General features: G+C 45.9%; 1 protein-coding gene across 2 annotated transcripts; it reads right to left on the bottom strand.

Annotated features, from left to right (window-relative positions):
• Positions 1 to 9,383: 9,383 nt before the first annotated feature.
• Positions 9,384 to 17,828, bottom strand: LOC110533458. Of its 2 annotated transcripts, none has more exons than XM_036989849.1 (4): positions 17,284 to 17,828; positions 15,769 to 16,086; positions 15,358 to 15,453; positions 9,384 to 9,822 (listed from the first exon to the last, which is right to left on the bottom strand). In XM_036989849.1, exons 1-4 carry the CDS (start codon positions 17,447 to 17,449, stop codon positions 9,683 to 9,685), a joined length of 720 nt encoding a protein of 239 aa, XP_036845744.1. In that variant the 5' UTR covers positions 17,450 to 17,828; the 3' UTR covers positions 9,384 to 9,682. The 2 variants fall into 2 exon arrangements, with proteins under 2 accessions (XP_036845744.1, XP_036845743.1); XM_036989848.1 differs by having other exon boundaries at positions 15,358 to 15,468; positions 17,284 to 17,757.
• Positions 17,829 to 18,107: the final 279 nt, after the last annotated feature.

Here is an 18,107-nt window from a genome sequence, read left to right as displayed (position 1 = left end):
AATCCTGCAATTTCCATGACAGGCTGCGCCATAGCTGTTTCCAGTCACGTGAAAGCAGACCACAGCATTGACAGCAATGTTGGCACTAAAACAGGAACTCAGAGTTGTTCAACCTTTTCTGGAACAACCCGTGTGTACTCGTAATAACAGAAGAAGTCAAGAAAAGTCATGAGTCTGCAGGTGCAACGCAGATAACCAGTACATTAAACCATTTACATACATGTTATTTTAGCAATGAATTTCCACAGGATAGATATATTAGGTTTGACTTCAGTTATCTCCAAGTTAGAAAATTCAAATCATGCAAATCTCAAACAAAATAAGTTCTTAGCAGCAGTTGAGGACATTACATTAATTTACCAGTAATCATTGGCCAAAACACTCTCATTCAGAGGGATGCGCTATGGACATATTTAAGTCAAGTCACCAAAAGTGTCAACATGTAGTATGCATGGAAACCGTACACTCTGATGGTCATTGTAAAGCAATGCATTTCCTTCTCCACATGACCTTGTATGCATCCTCCACATGCACTGTTTAGTTAGAACATTGTTTACAATAGCAAAAGTGAACGGGAAAAAAGGTTTGAAGTTCCTTTACCTGTCTGTGTCTTATTTTTAATTGTTTAACTACATAACTTGAAAGCCCTGATTGCTAAGGTCATTTTAATATTTTAGGCTTAAATCTTTTCCGCCATTTTGGAACAGTGACTCACTACCCAAACCAGGTGCAACTGATTTCAAGGCGGCAAGAGACGTCATGTGATGTACTACTGCTATCTGTTGGATGAACTGGGAATCAGACATCAATAGAAAGGTAGAGACTTCAGCTTTCCTCGTATGTACACTACCGTTCAAAAGTTTGGGGTCACTTAGAAATGTCCTTGTTCTTGAAAGCAAAGCACATTTTTTGCCCATTAAAATATCATCAAATTGATCAGAAATACAGTGTAGATATTGTTAATGTTGTAAATGACTATTGTAGCTGGAAACGGCTGATATGTAATGGAATATCTACATAGGCGTACAGAGGCCCATTATCAGCAACCATCACTCCTATGTTCCAATGGCACGTTGTGTTAGCTAATCCAAGTTTATCATTTTAAAAGGCTAATTGAGCATTAGAAAACTAGTTTCCAATTATGTTAGCACAGCTGAAAACTGTTGTGCTCATTAAAGAAGCACTGAAACTGGCCCGTCTCAACGTCAACAGTGAAGATGTGACCCCCGGATGCTGGCCTTCTAGGCAGAGTTGCAAAGAAAAAGCCATAACACAGACTGGCCAATAAAAAGAAAAGATTAAGATGGGCAAAAGAACACAGACACTGGACAGAGGAACTCTGCCTAGAATAAAATACAATAAAATTAAATGTGATTACTTATTTACGAGCCCCTAACCAACAATGCTATTTAGAAAAAATACGGATAAGAATAAGAGATAAAAGTAACAAGTAATTAAAGAGCAGCAATAAAATAACAATAGTGAGACTATATACTGTACAGGGGGGTACCGATACAGAGTCAATGTGCAGGGGCACCGGTTAGTTGAGGTAGTATGTACATGTAGATAGAGTTATTGAAGTGACAATGCATAGAAGACAACAGAGAGTAGCAACGGTGTAAAGGGGGGGGCAATGCAAATAGTCTTGGTAGCCATTTAACTAGATGTTCAGGAGTCTTATGGCTTGGGGGTAGAAGCTGTTTAGAAGCCTCTCGGACCTAGACTTGGTGCTACGGTAACGCTTGCCGTGCGGTAACAGAGAGAACAGTCTTTGACTAGGGTGGCTGGAGTCGTTAAAACATTTTTAGGGCCCTCCTCTGACACCTAACGGTATAGAGGTCCTGGATGGCATGAAGCTTGGCCCCAGTGATATACTGGGCCTTTCGCACTACCCTCTGTAAGTGCCTTGCGGTTGGAGTCTGTGCAGTTGCCATACCAGGCAGTGATGAAATGGTGCAGCTGTAGAACATTTTTAGGATCTGAGGACCCATGACAAATCTTTTCAGTCTCTTGAGGGGGATTAGGTTTTGTCATGCCCACTCCACGACTGTCTTGGTGTGCTTGGACCATGTTAGTTTGTTGGTGATGTGGACACCAAGGAACTTGAAACTCCCAACCTGCTCCACTGCAGCCCCGTCGATGAGAATGGGGGCATGCTCAGTCCTCTTTTTCCTGTAGTCCACAATCCTCTCCTTTGTCTTGATCACATTGAGGGAGAGGTTGTTGTCTTGGCACCACCCGGCCAGGTCTCTGACCTCCTCCCTATAGGCAAATTTAATGATGGTGTTGGAGTCGTGCCTTGCCGTGCAGTCATGAGTGAACAGGGAGTACAGGAGGGGACTAAGCACGCACCCCTGAGGGGCCCCTGTATTGAGGATCAGTGTGGCGATGTGTTGTTACCTATCCTTACCACCTGGGGGCGGCCCATCAGGAAGTCCAGGATCCAGTTGCAGAGGGAGGTGTTGGGAAAGGGCAGTGTGGAGTGCAATATAGATTGCATCATCTGTGGATCTGTTGGGGCGGAATGCAACTTTCAGTGGGTCTTGTGTTTCTGGGATGATGGTGTTCACTCTGACCAGCCTTTCAAAGCACTTCATGGCTACAGACATGGCCATCTGGGAGAAAGGAGAGGAGGAGCTAGGTTCTTATGAGGGGCTCTGGCTCTGTTTAAATGCGTTTTCGATCAGAGTGGGATGTGAGCGTCTGCTTCTGCTACAGCAGGGGAATCAGACTGCTGCTGAGTATGCACTCACCTTCCAGACAGTAGCAGCTCCAGTGGATGGAATGAGCCGGTGCTTCACACGCTATTCAGATGAGGTCTGCTCGAGGAGGTCCAGACGTAACTGCCCTGTCGGGACGACAACCTCACCCTGGACGCACTCATTGCGATAACCTGGATAACCTTCTCCAGGAGAGTCGGCATTCTCATCGCTTCTCTCCCTCCTTCGGCGATTACTCTGGATCAACCATGGAGGTAGAGGTCACATGCTTTTCCGCGGCAGAACAACGCAGACGGATACAGCTGGGCTATGTCTGTATTGCGGGCAAGGAAGGCACCACCTCCAGCGGTGTAAGGTACTTCTGAATCTGGGATTCACTAGAGCAGAGGGACAGTCATGTGCTGTTCCATCCCCTGGACCAGGAGTGAGTATTCCATATTCAGCTCTTCCTGCTAGACTCTTTTTGGTGTCCATCACTCTGGCTGACTGTCCCTCATGTACTTTGTCTACAGCTTTAGTGGATTCCGGCACTGCCGGAAACTTTATGGATCAGACCCTTGCCTACTCCCTCAACATTACCATCTATCTGCTCTCCTCTCCTTTTCCAGTTCAAGGACTTTAGGATCTGGGTCTATCACACACATCACTCAACCACTCACCCTCACCATAGAGTCCAATCACCAGGAGAGCATCTTTCTTCATCACAAGTGCACCAGGTCACAAAATCGGCCTCCCTTGGCTCCACATGCCATAACCCTATCTCATGGTCGGGGATGAAAATCAGAAAATCTTCTACCCTCTGTCTGTGGCTGAGACCCAGGCCATGGAGGATTACATTCAAGAGGCACTCCAACAGGATTTCATCCGCACATCCACGTCCCCTGCGTCTGCTGGTTTCTTCTTCATGACCAAAAAGGAGGGAGGATTATGCCCATGTAACGATTACCGAGGACTTGATGACATTACCAGGAAGTATTGGTACCCTCTCTTGTTGGTGCCGTCAGCCATAGAGCATTTCCACTGGGCTCAGTTCTTCACCAAACTGGACCTGCGTAGTGCCTACAATCTCATCCGCGTCCATGAGGGGGATGAGTGGAAGACTGCGTTCAGCACGATGTCTGGTCACTATGTCTGGTTATGCCCTTTGGCTTGGCCAATGCTCTGTCAGTGTTCCAGGCATTCATCAACGAGAGGTTCAGGAACCTGCTCGGAGGGCAGGTGATTGTATACATTGACGTCCTGATCTTCTCGACCAACCTGAAAGATCACGTCACCCACGTTCGAGCAGTCCTGGAATGCCTCTTGGTCAATCACCTGTTTGTCAAGGTGAAGTGCTAATTCCACCAGAGGGCTGTATCCTTCCTGGGTTACCAAATCACCTGCAGGGAGTGAGGATGGAGAACAAGAAGGTAGATGAGTTAAGGTCATGGCAAGTCCCAACCACCATCAAGGGGTTACAACGGTTTCTGGGGTTTGACAACTTCTACCACCACTTCATCAGGATTTTCAGCGCTGTCGCCACCCCTCTCACCTCCGGCCTCAAGGGTGGGCCTCGTAGGTTGGTGTGGTCTCCAGCAGCCGATGAGGCCTTTCGTCTCAAGGGGCGTTTCACCTCCACCTCCTTGCTAAAACACCCAGACCCCACTCTATTTCTTGTGGTTGAGGTAGACACATCTGAGGTGGGGGAAGTTGTCTAAGACAGGGTAACCCATTGAGATTGTGTGCTTTCTTTCTCCTCCGTAGAGAGGAATTACGACATTGGCGATCAGAAGCTCCTGGCATTGAAGTTGGTGTTAGAGGAGTGGAGTCAATGGTTGGAGGGTGCCAAGGAACCATTCGTCATCCTAGCCGACCATCGAAAACTAGAGTACATACGGACAGCGAGGAGACTGAATCCGCGCCAAGCCAGGTGTGCACCTTCACCAGGTTCGACTTCATGCTGACTTATTGCCCAGGTTCTAAGAACTGAAGGCCAATGCTCTGTCCCGTATCTACAATTTGGGAGAGCTTCCTGTCCAGAGGGCACCCATAATCCCATCCTCCCGAGTCATGGGTCCAGTGGTTTGGGACATAGATGTGGACATCCGCCAGGCTCTAGAGAAGGAGCCTGCACCCCGAAAATGTCCTCCCGAGCGAATCTACGTTCCCACAGGGATAAGGGATCGGCTGCTGACCTGGGCACACACATCTACGTTCCCACAGGGATAAGGGATCGGCTGCTGACCTGGGCACACACATCTACGTTCCCACAGGGATAAGGGATCGGCTGCTGACCTGGGCACACACATCTACGTTCCCACAGGGATAAGGGACCGGCTGCTGACCTGGGCACACACATCTACGTTCCCACAGGGATAAGGGACCGGCTGCTGACCTGGGCACACACATCTACGTTCCCACAGGGATAAGGGACCGGCTGCTGACCTGGGCACACACATCTACGTTCCCACAGGGATAAGGGACCGGCTGCTGTCCTGGGCACACACAGCTGTCGTCGCTGGACATCCAGGTATTTCTCGCACCATCCACTCCATCGCTAAGAAGTACTGGTGGCCCACCTTGGTGCAGGGTGTCACTCATTATGTCAACTCCTGGTCACATCTATCCATTGACTGTGTAACCGATCTCTCTCCCCCCTCTTATGCTTTCATCATCGCGTAATCCCTCTTCCTGGTCTCCCCACTGCTCTCCAGGTTGCTGAGGCACTCTTCCAGCAGGTCTTCAGCAGGTCTCTTCCAGCAGATCACGGTCAGCCTCACTTCCGAGTATCGGCCTCAGTCCAACGGGCAGGTGGAGAGGATGAACCAGGATCTGGGGAGGTTCCTGAGGAGTCATTGTCAGGATCGGCAGGGTGAGTGTGGACGATTCCTTCCCTGGGAAGAGTACGCCCTGAGCTCCCTATGTCACTCCCCCACTGGGTTGACCTCCTTCCAGTGTGTTTTGGGTTTCCAGCCGGCCCTGGCCCCGTGGACCCCGGGCCTGACCACAGCTCCTTTGCAGTAGATGAGTGGTTCTGGCATCAGGAACAGGCAGACCGTCACCGCAGTGAGACACCTGTGTTCCATCCTGAGGACCGCATCTGGCTCTCTACCAGGAACCTCACACTCCGCCTGCCCTGGAAGAAACTGAGCCCCCGGTTTGTGAGGCTGTTCAAGGTTCTCCAGAGAGTCAATGAGGTGACATACAGGTTACAACTACCCAGTCAATATCGCGTCTCCCTTCTCAGGCCGGTGGTTCCTGGTCCTCTAGCTGATACTGTTCCCCAGGCCTACGCTGTAAGATCCCTACTGGACTTCCTATGTATTGGGGGGCCAGCTCTAGTATCTGGTGGACTGGGAGTGGTTTGGCCCAGAGGAGAGGTGTTGGGTTCCGGTGGAGGACAATCTGGACCCTCAACATCATCCGTGATCTCCACCTTCATCGCCCAGACCGACCTGCTCCTAGTGGTCATTCATTACTGTCACATCTTCTCCTGCTCCTCCCCTCCGGTGTACAACATCGGCCAGAATACTAACCACTGGTCCTGGGACTCATCATTACGCGCACCTGTTAATCATGATTCACACCAGGACTTCATTACCTTCATCATTTCCTCCCCTTTATATGTCATTCCCTCATGTTCTCTACCAGTTGGTATTGTTATTGTTTACCAGCATGTAGCCGGTAAACAATGGAATTGTTTTATTAAATGTTGCATCTGCTTCCTGACTCACAGCGCTGATATTTTGACTCCGTACTCCAGCACTTCGGATTTGCAATGATACAAAGTGCAGACAGTCAGCTTCAATTTGAGGGTATCTTCATCCATATTAGGTGAACCGTTTAGAAATTATATCACTTGATATTTGTGGCGAACTTTATCACTCATCATTATTCAGCACTAACCATAATCATGGTAGTATTCACATTAATGTAGAAGTGTCTAGAAATGTATTCTTATTTACAAAAGGGGCTCCAAAATAACACCATACATTATTTACCATTCATATTGGGCACAGCATAACGTGAAACGCAACCAAAACAAACAGAAAATGCATCCAAGTTTTTTAAAAGTATCTCTTCAGTCTCATTATTCCAATTAAATTGTATGCTTTCTTTACATGTCTTCGACACCAGCCACTCTCGTCTGTTAAACTGAGAAAAGCACAGCACCTCTGTTCCTTTTATAGTTAATCGTCACTGAATTTCCTTTGTGTAATATGACTGCTGTTGGATTTGAAAGTAAACCTGTAGAAAAAAGAGACCAATATTGATCAGTCCGAGAACAGGTGATTAACTGGTTCAGGTGGTGATACATATGACAATTGTAAAACTATTTTAAGTCACTTCACTTCCCAGCTCCATACTGGCTGGGACAAATGTATTAAGTCAATAAATGTAGGGTCTGTCTACTAAATTTACCACAAGTGTAAAACCAAACAGCAATTCTCTCAGCAATCACTTTTCATTTTGGTTCCGTAATTTTCATATTTCAGTTGCAAAGTCATTGATTCTTTCTTATGCAATCATAAATTATAATTTGACCTACGATAGTCCACCCCCCACCCCTCCCCCTTAGAACAAAACTGTTTGAGGTGGACCGGGCAGGCACTGTGTTATGCCTTGAGGCGCATGGTGTCCCCAGTGCGCAGGTATAGCCCAGTGCGCTACATTGCAGCACCTCGTATTGGCCGGGCTAGAGTGGGCATCGAGCCAGGAGCTATGAAGCCAGATCAGCGCATCTGGTCTCCAGTGCGTCTCCTCGGCCAGGGTTATATGGCACCAGCCCTACGCATGGTGTCCCCACTTCGCCAGCACAGCCCAGTGCGTCTGTTCCACCCCGCGGCACTTGCCGGGCTATGGGGAGTATCCAGCCAGGACAGGTTGTGCAGCACCGACGGTCCGGTTCATCCGGTGCCTCCTCCACGCACCAGGCCTCCGGTGGCAGCCCCGCTTCCAGAGTCTTCCTCCTGTCCAGCGCTTCCAGAGTCTCCCTCCTGTCCTGCGTTGCCAGAGTCTCCCTCCTGTCCTGCGCTTCCAGAGTCTCCCTCCTGTCCTGCGTTGCCAGAGTCTCCCTCCTGTCCTGCGTTGCCAGAGTCTCCCTCCTGTCCAGCGCTTCCAGAGTCTCCCTCCTGTCCTGCGTTGCCAGAGTCTCCCTCCTGTCCTGCGTTGCCAGAGTCTCCCTCCTGTCCTGCGTTGCCAGAGTCTCCCTCCTGTCCTGCGTTGCCAGAGTCTCCCTCCTGTCCTGCGTTGCCAGAGTCTCCCTCCTGTCCTGCGTTGCCAGAGTCTCCCTCCTGTCCTGCGTTGCCAGAGTCTCCCTCCTGTCCTGCGTTGCCAGAGCCGCCCGTCTGTCCTGAGCTGCCAGAGCCGCCCATCTGTCCTGAGCTGCCAGAGCCACCCGTTAGTCAGGAGCTGCCAGAGCCGCCCGTCAGTCAGAAGCTGCCAGAGCCGCCCGTCAGTCAGGAGCTGACGTATACTGTAAACGAACCGTATTGTTTAAGTTGAGCGTACTAGTGCTTCGCCTGTCTACCGGAAGTTGATGCTGTTGCTATTCAACCTCTTGCTAGCTTGTTAGCATAGCAAATGACTAGCTAGACATTTTACGATTTTGCGTGTGTTCGTGAATTCAATCTGGAGTGCCAGAGTGCACTCTGGGCGTTCGTAAATCCAGAGTGTTGTCAGATTGTCCGTTTGTAAATTTTGAGCGTTTCGCTCTCAGAGCGTTCAGAGCACACACTGGATGCTTTGGCCAAGGAGTAGGGTTGATCCAGCGTTCAACGGCAGTCAAGCACCCAAGCTAACTGGGAACTCCTTCAAGACTGTTGGAAAAAGCATTCCAGGTGAAGCTGGTTGAGAGAATGCCTAGAGTGTGCAAAGCTGTCATCAAGGCAAAGGATGGCTACTTTGAATAATATAAAATATAAATATATTTTGAATTGTTTCACATCTTTTGGTCACTACATGATTCCATATGTGTTATTTCATAGTTTTCATGTCTTCAGTATTATTCTACAATGTAGAAAATAGTAAAAATAAAGAAAAACCCTTGAATGAGTAGCTGTATCCAAACTTTTGATGGGTACTGTATATACTCTGTGGCTTTGGTGAGCAAAAAGAGACCTTTAGAAATTATGAATTGTTCACTCTGAAGACTGTGAAAAGTCATAAAGTCATAAAACTGTGAACTGTGAAAAAAACTCCACATCAAAAATAATATTGCAATCAATGATGGCAAAAATGGCTGAGGGACCTGCAGAAGTGGACAGCAACATTGCTGAGTGGTGAACTTGATAGACTGCACCCTAATTGTTTCCAGTCACGTGAAAGCAGACTGTAGCATTGACAGCAATGTTGGCACTCAAACAGGAACTCAGAGTTGTTCAACCTTTTCTGGAACAACCCATGTGTACTTGTAATAACAGAAGAAGTCAAGAAAAGTCATGAGTCTGCAGGTGCAACGCAGATAACCAGTACATTAAACCATTTACATACATGTTAATTTAGCAATGAATTTCCACAGGATTGATATTCAGAACATGCAAATCTCATAGAAAATAAGTCCCAAGCAGGTGTTGAGGACATTACATTAATTTACCAGTAGTCATTGGCCCAAACACTCTTATCCAGAGTGATTCACACACGCACAGTAAGGTTTTATATCACATTAAAAAGGACAGCAAGAGGAAAACGTTATATACAATTTAATGATATCAATGGCAACCACCCAATGTATGCCTAGAGTAAATGTTTGGAAAGAGTTTTTGTGTGATTGTCAGATATATTTTAACCTGTTAAACTCTGAACCCCCCCCCCCAAAAAAAAAATAATAATCAGAAAATAGAAATTGACATATCATTTGAAAGCTACAGGCCTTGTCTTTTTGGAAACCAAGCTAAAATCTTACTGCTGGCAATGTCATAATGTCACATCTATGAACTCGGATGAAAAGAGGAACAAGGGTGTCAGAGTGAGATTAAGATTGTCTAGTTCTCATAAATGCATTGTTCCTGGATGGACGCAGTGGTCGTCTGTCTCTGTTGGGTTTGTGTGCTGAAACTGAAGTTCTCGTACACCTTGTTGTTATATGAGACGGAATCACCTTCATCATTGGTCCTCTGCCGACCTGCATGGGGAGAAGGCCAATCAACTAATCACATTTTGTGTTGACTCTTAAGCTGAATAGTTGCCTACTACTTACTGCGTTCCAGGCAACATTTTGGTGGTGCAAAATAGCACAGATTAATCAAATTAAATTACAGTTTTTAAACAGAGCTGTAACAGAGCTGTAACACCATAAATGTATTTGTATCCAATATTTTTTTAGACGATCATGCACCATATTAAATAAAGCACATACTAAAATAACATTTTGCATGTGGGCTGATTGATACCGTACTACTCTTGAAAAACATTGGTAACTCTCAATTTAGCTTAATTTTTCACACCTCTGTTGTGTTGTATGACAAGTTTGTGGGAACCAAAAGGTCATATTGAGATTTGAGCTGAGCTGTGCTGAGCTCAGGGCCACCCATTTTTTTTCTAGAGTAGGATTGGGCAACTGGTGTTCCGGGGACATGAAAGGCTAATTAAAGCCCTCTTAAATCAAAACATTTTGCCAAAAATTGTGCCGGTGTGACACACAGCAACTTCAATGCGCTAGTCTAAAGTCTAGAAGTGATTCATCATTTTGATATGTGGTGAATGAAAAATAAAATTGTGTCATGTTAAAAGGTTAAAGGTCCAATATCCAATCATTTCTGGGTAAAAATTAAGAACCTTACTGTGATTGTTTTAAATTAAAATGGTCAAAAATAAACAAAAAATTGCTTCCTAGCGAAGAGCAATTTCTCAAGCAACAATTTTGCTAAGACTGTCTAGGAGTGGTCTGAAGGGAAAACTGAAAACTAGCTGTTATTGGCAGAGAGGTTTGAAACTCTCTTTCTTATTGGTCTATTAATTAATTTAACGCCTGGTGATGTCACCAGTCAGGCCAAAACTCCATTCCACCAAAACAGGCTAATATTTCAGCTCTTGCACTAAAAGGGCATTATAATCATTTTCACAATATTATTTCAACCTCATAGTATGGAAATACTGTATGCCCTGACCTTAGAGAGACGCTTTATTTCTGTATTTGGTTAGGTCAGGGTGTGATTTGGGGTTGTCTATTTCTTTGTGATTTGCCGAGTATGGTTCCCAATCAGAGGCAGCTGTCTATCGTTGTCTCTGATTGGGGATCATACTTGGGCAGCCCTTTTTCCCACTTTCTGTTGTGGGATCTTGTTTTTGTTAGTTGCTGGTTTAGCGCTACATTACTTTACGTGTCGTTTATCTTTCTTGTTTTTTTGGGTTGTTCATTTAATAACTTCAAAATATACGCCTACCACGCTGCACCTTTTTCCTATTACGACGACAGCCGTAATAGAAGATCTCACCACCAAAGGACCAAGCAGCATGGTCAGGAGGAATGGACCTGGGAGGAGATCTTAGACGGGAAAGGACCCTGGGCGCAGGCTGGAGAGTATCGCCGTCTGAAGGAGGAGATGGAGGCAGCTAAAGCGGAACGGCTACGTTACGAGGAGTTGGCTTAACGAAGCAAGCACGAGAAGCAGCCCCCATCTCCTGGCCTCCGGTGCATCTCTTCGGCCCAGGTTATCCTGCGCCAGCTTTTTCGCACGGTATCCCCAGTTCGCCAGCACAACCCAGTGCGGCCTGTTCCAGCTCCCCGCACTTGCCGGGCTATGGGGGGTATCCAGCCAGGATGAGTTGTGCCAGCTCTGCGCTCCAGACCTCCGGTGCGCCCCCACGGTCTTGTGTGTCCTGCGCTGGCTCTACGCACTATGCCTCCAGTGCGCCGTCATAGCCAGTGCATCCGGTGCCAGCTCTCCACACTCACCGAGCTAGAGTGGGTATCCAGCCAGGACGTGTTGTGGCAGCTCCACTCACTAGGCTGCAAGTACTTCTCCTCAGTCCGGTGAGACCTGTTCCGGCTCCACATATGAAGCCTCCAGGGATGATCCATAGCCCGAAGCCTCCAGTGATAATCCGTGACCCGGAGCCTCTAGTGATAATCCATGGCACGAAGCCTCCAGTGATCATCCATGGCCCGGAGCCTCCAGTGATGATCCATGGCATGAAGCCTCCAGTGATGATCCATGGCATGAAGCCTCCAGTGATGATCCATGGCCCGGACCCTCCAGTGATGATCCATGGCACGAAGCCTCCAGTGATGATCCATGGCCCGGAGCCTGTAGCGATGATCCATGGCAAGGAGCCTGCAGCGACGGTCCCCAGTCCGGAGCATCCAGCGACTGCCCCCAGTCCGGAGCCTCCAGCGACGGTCAGCACTCCGGAGTCTTCAGCGACGAGCTGCAGTCCAGAGCCCCCAGCGGGGGTTCCCAGGCCTCCGTAGGGATCAGCGTAGGGAGCGGGGGCTACGTCCCGAACCGAAGCCACCACCGAGGGTAGATGCCCACCCGGACCCTCCTCTATAGGTTCAGGTTTCCGGCCGGGAGTCCGCACCTTTGGAGTAGAGGGGGGGGGGGGGGGGGGGGGGGGGGGGTACTGTAATGCACTGACCTTAGAGAGATGTTTTATTTCTCTATTTGGTTCAGTCAGGGTGTGATTTGGGGTTGCCACAAACATAACGCTTTGTATTCAGGACCAAAAGTTTATTTCTTAGCAATTATTTTTGGCAGTATTACTTTTTTGAATATTTGTATTCTATATAGGCTTCCTTCTTTTTACTCATTTATTTTAATATTGTGGAGTAACTACAATGTCGTTGATGCATTCTTAGTTTTGTCCTCTAACAGCCTTTCATTTCTGTAACTGTTTTAAAATCATGGTGAAATCCTTGAGTGGTTTCTTTCCTCTCTGACAACTTAGGAAGGGTCGCTGTATATTTGTAATGACTGTGTGTATTGATTCACCATCCAAAGTGTAATAAAAACTGCACCATGCTCAAAAGGATAGTCATTGTCTTTTTTTTGTTTTACACATCTACCAATAGGTGCCCTTTGCGAACCATTGGAAAACCTCCCTGGTCTTTGTGGTTGAATCTGTGCTTGAAATTCACTGCTCGACTGAGGGACCTTACATGTGTGTATGTGTATGTGTGTATCATGTTAAACATGTTAAACACTATTATTGCATGCAGAGTGAGTCCATGCAACTTATTGTGTGACTTGTTAAGCACATTTTTACTCCATAACAAACGAGTTGAACACTTATTGACTCAAGACCTATAGCTTTTCATTTTTTATACATTTTTAAAATGTCTGGAAACATAATTTCACTTTCACATTATTAGGTACTGTGTGTAGATCAGTGACACACAATCTCAATTTAATCCAATTTAAATTCAGGCTGTAACCCAACAAAATGTTGAAAAAGTCAAGGAATAAGAATACTTTCTGAAGGAACTGTAGGTCTATGCACAGACCTCACAGAGTCCATATGCTGAAAATGACTCACCTGTAGTTGCATGCCCTGCATAGAATCCCCGTGTCACGCCCTGACCATAGAGAGCCGTTTATTCTCTATGTTGGTTAGGTCAGGGTGTGACTAGGGTAGGTTATCTAGGTTATTATCTGTCTATGTTGGCCTGGTATGGTTCCCAGCTGATTGAGGATCATATATAGGCAGCCTTTTTCCACTGGGTTTTTGTGGGATCTTGTTTTTGTGTAGTTGCTGTTGAGCACTGCATTTACTTCACACTTCGTTTGTTCTGTATTTTTTTGGTGAGTTTCATTTATTAAACATGTGGAACTCTACGCACGCTGCGCCTTGGTCCGTTAATTCTTTAGACGATCGTGACAGAAGATCCCACCACACAACAGGACCGAGCAGCGTGCCCAGGTGGAGAAAGTATCATGGACTTGGGAGGAGATTTTGGATGGGAAGGGATCCTGGACTTGGGAGGAAATCGCCTTCCTTGGAGGGAGACGCAAGAAGAGAAGGGAGGACAGCGACGACTTCGGGGTTCGTGGCCAGGTAGAAAGCCCAAAAGACAGCCCAAAAAATGTTTTTTGGAGGGGCACATGGGGTGGTCGGCGGAGCCAAGGGGTGAACCAGAGCTAGTCAGGGAGTCGAAGGAGGAACTCGACGAAAAATTCTGGAGAGAGGTGTTGGTGATGAGAGCGCTGCAGAGCGGGCATGCTGAGGAGAGTGACACCAGTCCGGTGTCATATGCACCAGTTTCACGCATCTGGTCTCCAGTGCGCCTCCCCAGTCCGGTACGTCCTGTGTCTCCTCCTTGCACTCTCCCTGAAGTGCGTGTCCCCAGTCCAGTACGTCCTGTGCCTGCTCCTCGCAATCTCCCTCAAGTGCGCCTTCCCAGTCAGGTACTTCCTGTGCCTGCTCCCCGCACTCGCCCTGAAGTGCGTGTCACCAGTCCGGTGCCACCTGTACCGGCCCCACGCATCAGGCCTCCAGTGCGCCTCCCCAGTCCGGTATGTCCTGTGCCTGCACCGGAGCCGCCCCCGATGTGAGATGCCCACCTGGACCCTCCCCTATTGAGCCAGCTTTTGCGGCCGGAGTCTGCACTTTGGGGTGGGGGGTACTGTCATGCCCTGACCATAGAGAGCCTTTTATTCTCTATGTTGGTTAGGTTGGGGTGTGACTAGGGTTGGTTATCTAAGTTATTATATGTCTATGTTGGCCTGGTATGATTCCCAATCAAGAGGCAGCTGTTTATCGTTGTCTCTGATTGAGGATCATATTTAGGCAGCCTTTTTTCCCACTGGGTTTTTGTGGGATCTTGTTTTTGTGTAGTTGCTGTTGAGCACTGCATTTACTTCACGCTTCGTTCGTTCTGTATTTTTTTGGTGGGTTTCATTTATTAAACATGTGGAACTCTACGCACACTGCGCCTTGGTCCATTAATTCTTTAGATGATCGTGACGCCCTGTTAAATCACAAACACAAAAGACAGTTTAGACTATACAGTCTTAAACCTTCAAGATTTGTTTTCGAAATGCTGAAACAGTTGTAAACTAAACTGTGCAAAATTCACAATGACTTATCATTGTGTGGTGGTAAAAGAAAGACAACTATAGCATCAAATTATAATATCAGAACCAAGGGGTGAACCAGAGCCAGTCAGGGAGTCGAAGGAGGAACTTGACGAAAAATTCTGGAGAGAGGTGTTGGCGATGAGAGCGCTGCAGAGCAGGCGTGCTCCAACACACTGAGTCCTAAAATGGAAGCTGATGTGATTCGTGGTTTAGTCCATAAATTGGTAGCCTACAAGCCAGGATGTCAACATAAGATAGCAGGCAAAGGCGTCAACAGCAGGGGTGGTGGGAAGGTAGTCATTTCCTCTTTGAGTATGAGCGGGCTGAATTTTTCTCCAATGAGAGTAAATATCACTTTGAAATGTAAGGTGACGCTGTGGCCAAGATTTTGTCTGTAAGTAATGGTCCACTTCTGCTTTCTTTGTTCAGGATACCAGTGAATCCAAACAACAAACCACAATTTACAGTGAACTGGTTACAAGACCAGTGACTTGAGAGTTATCTCAAATGATCAAGCCTGTGAATAAAGTAATTGACCATGGAACTTACATGGCCTTTTGTGTAAATAGAAAAATATGTATAAATTGTGTAAGCTTAAGAAAGCACTGACCCCCCAAAAATCTATAGACTACAAGACTTACATTTGTAAATACTTATGGTGACAGCTGCGATGGCCACAACCCCGATGGATGTGCTGACACAGATGATAGTCAAAAGGTTGTCCTCATGGTAGGTCTCTGAAACAACAAGCCCTTCAAGGGTCAGAGATTTACCGTTATAGATAGTGTCATCAATCAAAGTGTCCAGCCTGCCATATGTGATTGTGAAGCTTGGGGCAAAATAACAACCTGATTTAGCTAACCCCACTGTTCAGTGTCTGTTTATCACAGTTTTTCTATGACCTTGTGTGTCAAGAATCTTGTCAGAACTAGAACGACAGTGAAAAGACTGTATGCTTTGTATGCTAATATCCTACTGTATGCTTTGATTTAGAGACACAAAAACCAGTAAACACGTGTTTATAAAGTGATATCTTCAACGAGATAAATTACCTGTAACTTGAAGATCAACAGAGGAGGAATTCTCAATGGTTGGTGGTGGTATGACTCTTGATATGAAGCAGGTATATAGACCAGAGTCGGTGCTCTTTGGCTCTGTAACATACAGCTTAGGAGGTTGTCCGGTTACCTTGAATTGAGATTTACAGGATACGACTGAACTGATTTCTCTATTCACATTGTATTCGCAAATAATGCCAGGACTTCCAATTTTCTTCCATTTAAAAACAACTTTCCCATCAAATCCAAAGGGTGAGGGACAAGGAAGGTGGGAAGGACTGCCTTCGGCTGCTCTAACGTTCTCCTTAAAACCTGCGGAACCAAACAGGAACATTTTTCAATCCAAAGTTAACACAATAAAATAGGACACAGGTTATGTGCTCATTCATATTCAGGATACTGTACACTCATGATACTACGTGAGAGTAAAGGAAATGAACAAAAATACAAATAATGGTAATAACAACAAAGTTCATCCCATATTAAGATCATGCTATATTAGGCCATACTATTTACATACTTCCAGTACTGAAAATACCTATATGAAGTGGCTAAAAGTTGATGTTCCAGATTAATGCAACCAAAGCAGTGGAGACTCCTCAGAGGAAGGGGTTTACTAACGCATTAGTTCTTTAAGCTATGTTGACTATGACATTAGCTAATATGGTGACAATGAAGTAGGCTGTGTGTAGAGTTGAGCGCTTATGGTATGAAGGTTTGGCTTGGAAAGGTTTTTTCGCCTGCTCACAGAGAGCGGTTTTGTTGTGCACTGAAGTCCACAAGCGAAGGGAAAAGATGAGAAGAGGAGAGTGTGTACATGCAAGAAGAAATTATACAATGAGAAAAGTGATCATGCTGTTTGTATCTCGCTGTATTGAAAGTGAAAAACATTTCTTAAACGGAAGCAAACGGAATGGGGATAAACATACAGTACCTCAACTTGTCCAATACAAACTCTCGTTTACAACTGTTTGTACTATTGATTACACCGTAGATAAGTTAGATGCAGGCAAGAGTGTGCAAAGCGGTATTGAATTGTCGGTTACCTTGATTACTGACATTTTTCTCACAACCTACGTTGTAAACTTGAATTCATAGGCTAGATGGAAGCAACCTCATGATGGGTATAGGGAACATTTTTGTATCATGTTGTAGCATAAACCTATCAGTGTTACATAGAGCTGGGTGAATGGAATATGAATGACAGTCATCCAATATGCTGTAATAGAAATAAGGCCATGCTCATAAAAAACAGCACGGACCGCTACTGAAACAAAGCAAACCCAAATAGCTGTTACAATATAATATTCATATCTACATTGACTGGTCAATCAATAACTGGTTTTCAACTCTTACAGTATGTTGATTCAAACAACTAAACCACTGAATGGACGAATCACCCTGAAATGCTACTGTAGCTTACAATTTTTTTTACAATGAATCATTGTACAACTGTACAACTAATAGATAAATCCTACCAAAATGCAACAATAAGACAGAAATACTCACCAGTAAATTGGGTAGAGAGGGTGAGGGTGGTTAGGAGAGAGAAAGCTTGTGGCAACAGCATTGTGAACAGCATTGTGAACCTACACCCTCTAGCCAAAGACTCTGTGTACCGGTACTTCTGTATGTCTTTCAGACACAATAGCTGATCATGAATGCAAGTACGCATGCACACTCACACAAACACTTACATTCCCTGTCATGTCTTCCTGTCCAATGGAGGAAAACACCCACTGCAGAACTAAGTAGCTCACAAGTGCCAAAACCACAACTCTTTCCTTTCTACAAGAGACCATTTTCCCCCAACAGTGTAACTATTTTTTTTATTCATCTATCACTCTAAATGACATGATCCACAACTAATAAAGCTAAAATATGATGCTAACACAACTCTCAGAATTAGTATTTCATTTGGCTAAAATCCTAAGAGACATGTTACTTTAAAGTTACTTTAAAGTTCTCAGTTGGTACAGAAAGTGTGCTAGAGTAAGAACCACTCAGAGACCTAATTATTTTGCTCTTGATTGGTTGAGGCCATACCACCTGCTCGTCAGCGGTCTGCACATTCGCAGTTTCACAGGGAGATCAAAGAAACCTCTACCTAAAGACTGGTTGGAACTCAAAGTATATGAAGGAAATAACGGAACACTGTGAAACAACAACCTGTGGTTAGTTAGTGAACAGACGTTTCCTACAAGTAGCAGTTCCCTCAAGTAGTTTATTGCGCAAACGCAAAACTTAGAAAGCAGTGTCTGAAGTTGTCAAAAGTTTTTAGATATCTGTTGGAGCTCGAGCTCGTTACCGGATCTAGGTTAGCAACAAAAAAA

This window comes from Oncorhynchus mykiss, chromosome 10, assembly GCF_013265735.2.
Source record: "Oncorhynchus mykiss isolate Arlee chromosome 10, USDA_OmykA_1.1, whole genome shotgun sequence".
Taxonomy (NCBI): Eukaryota; Metazoa; Chordata; class Actinopteri; order Salmoniformes; family Salmonidae; genus Oncorhynchus; species Oncorhynchus mykiss.
Note: the sequence above shows the minus strand (reverse complement) of the source record. Positions and strands in the feature narration are given on the sequence as shown.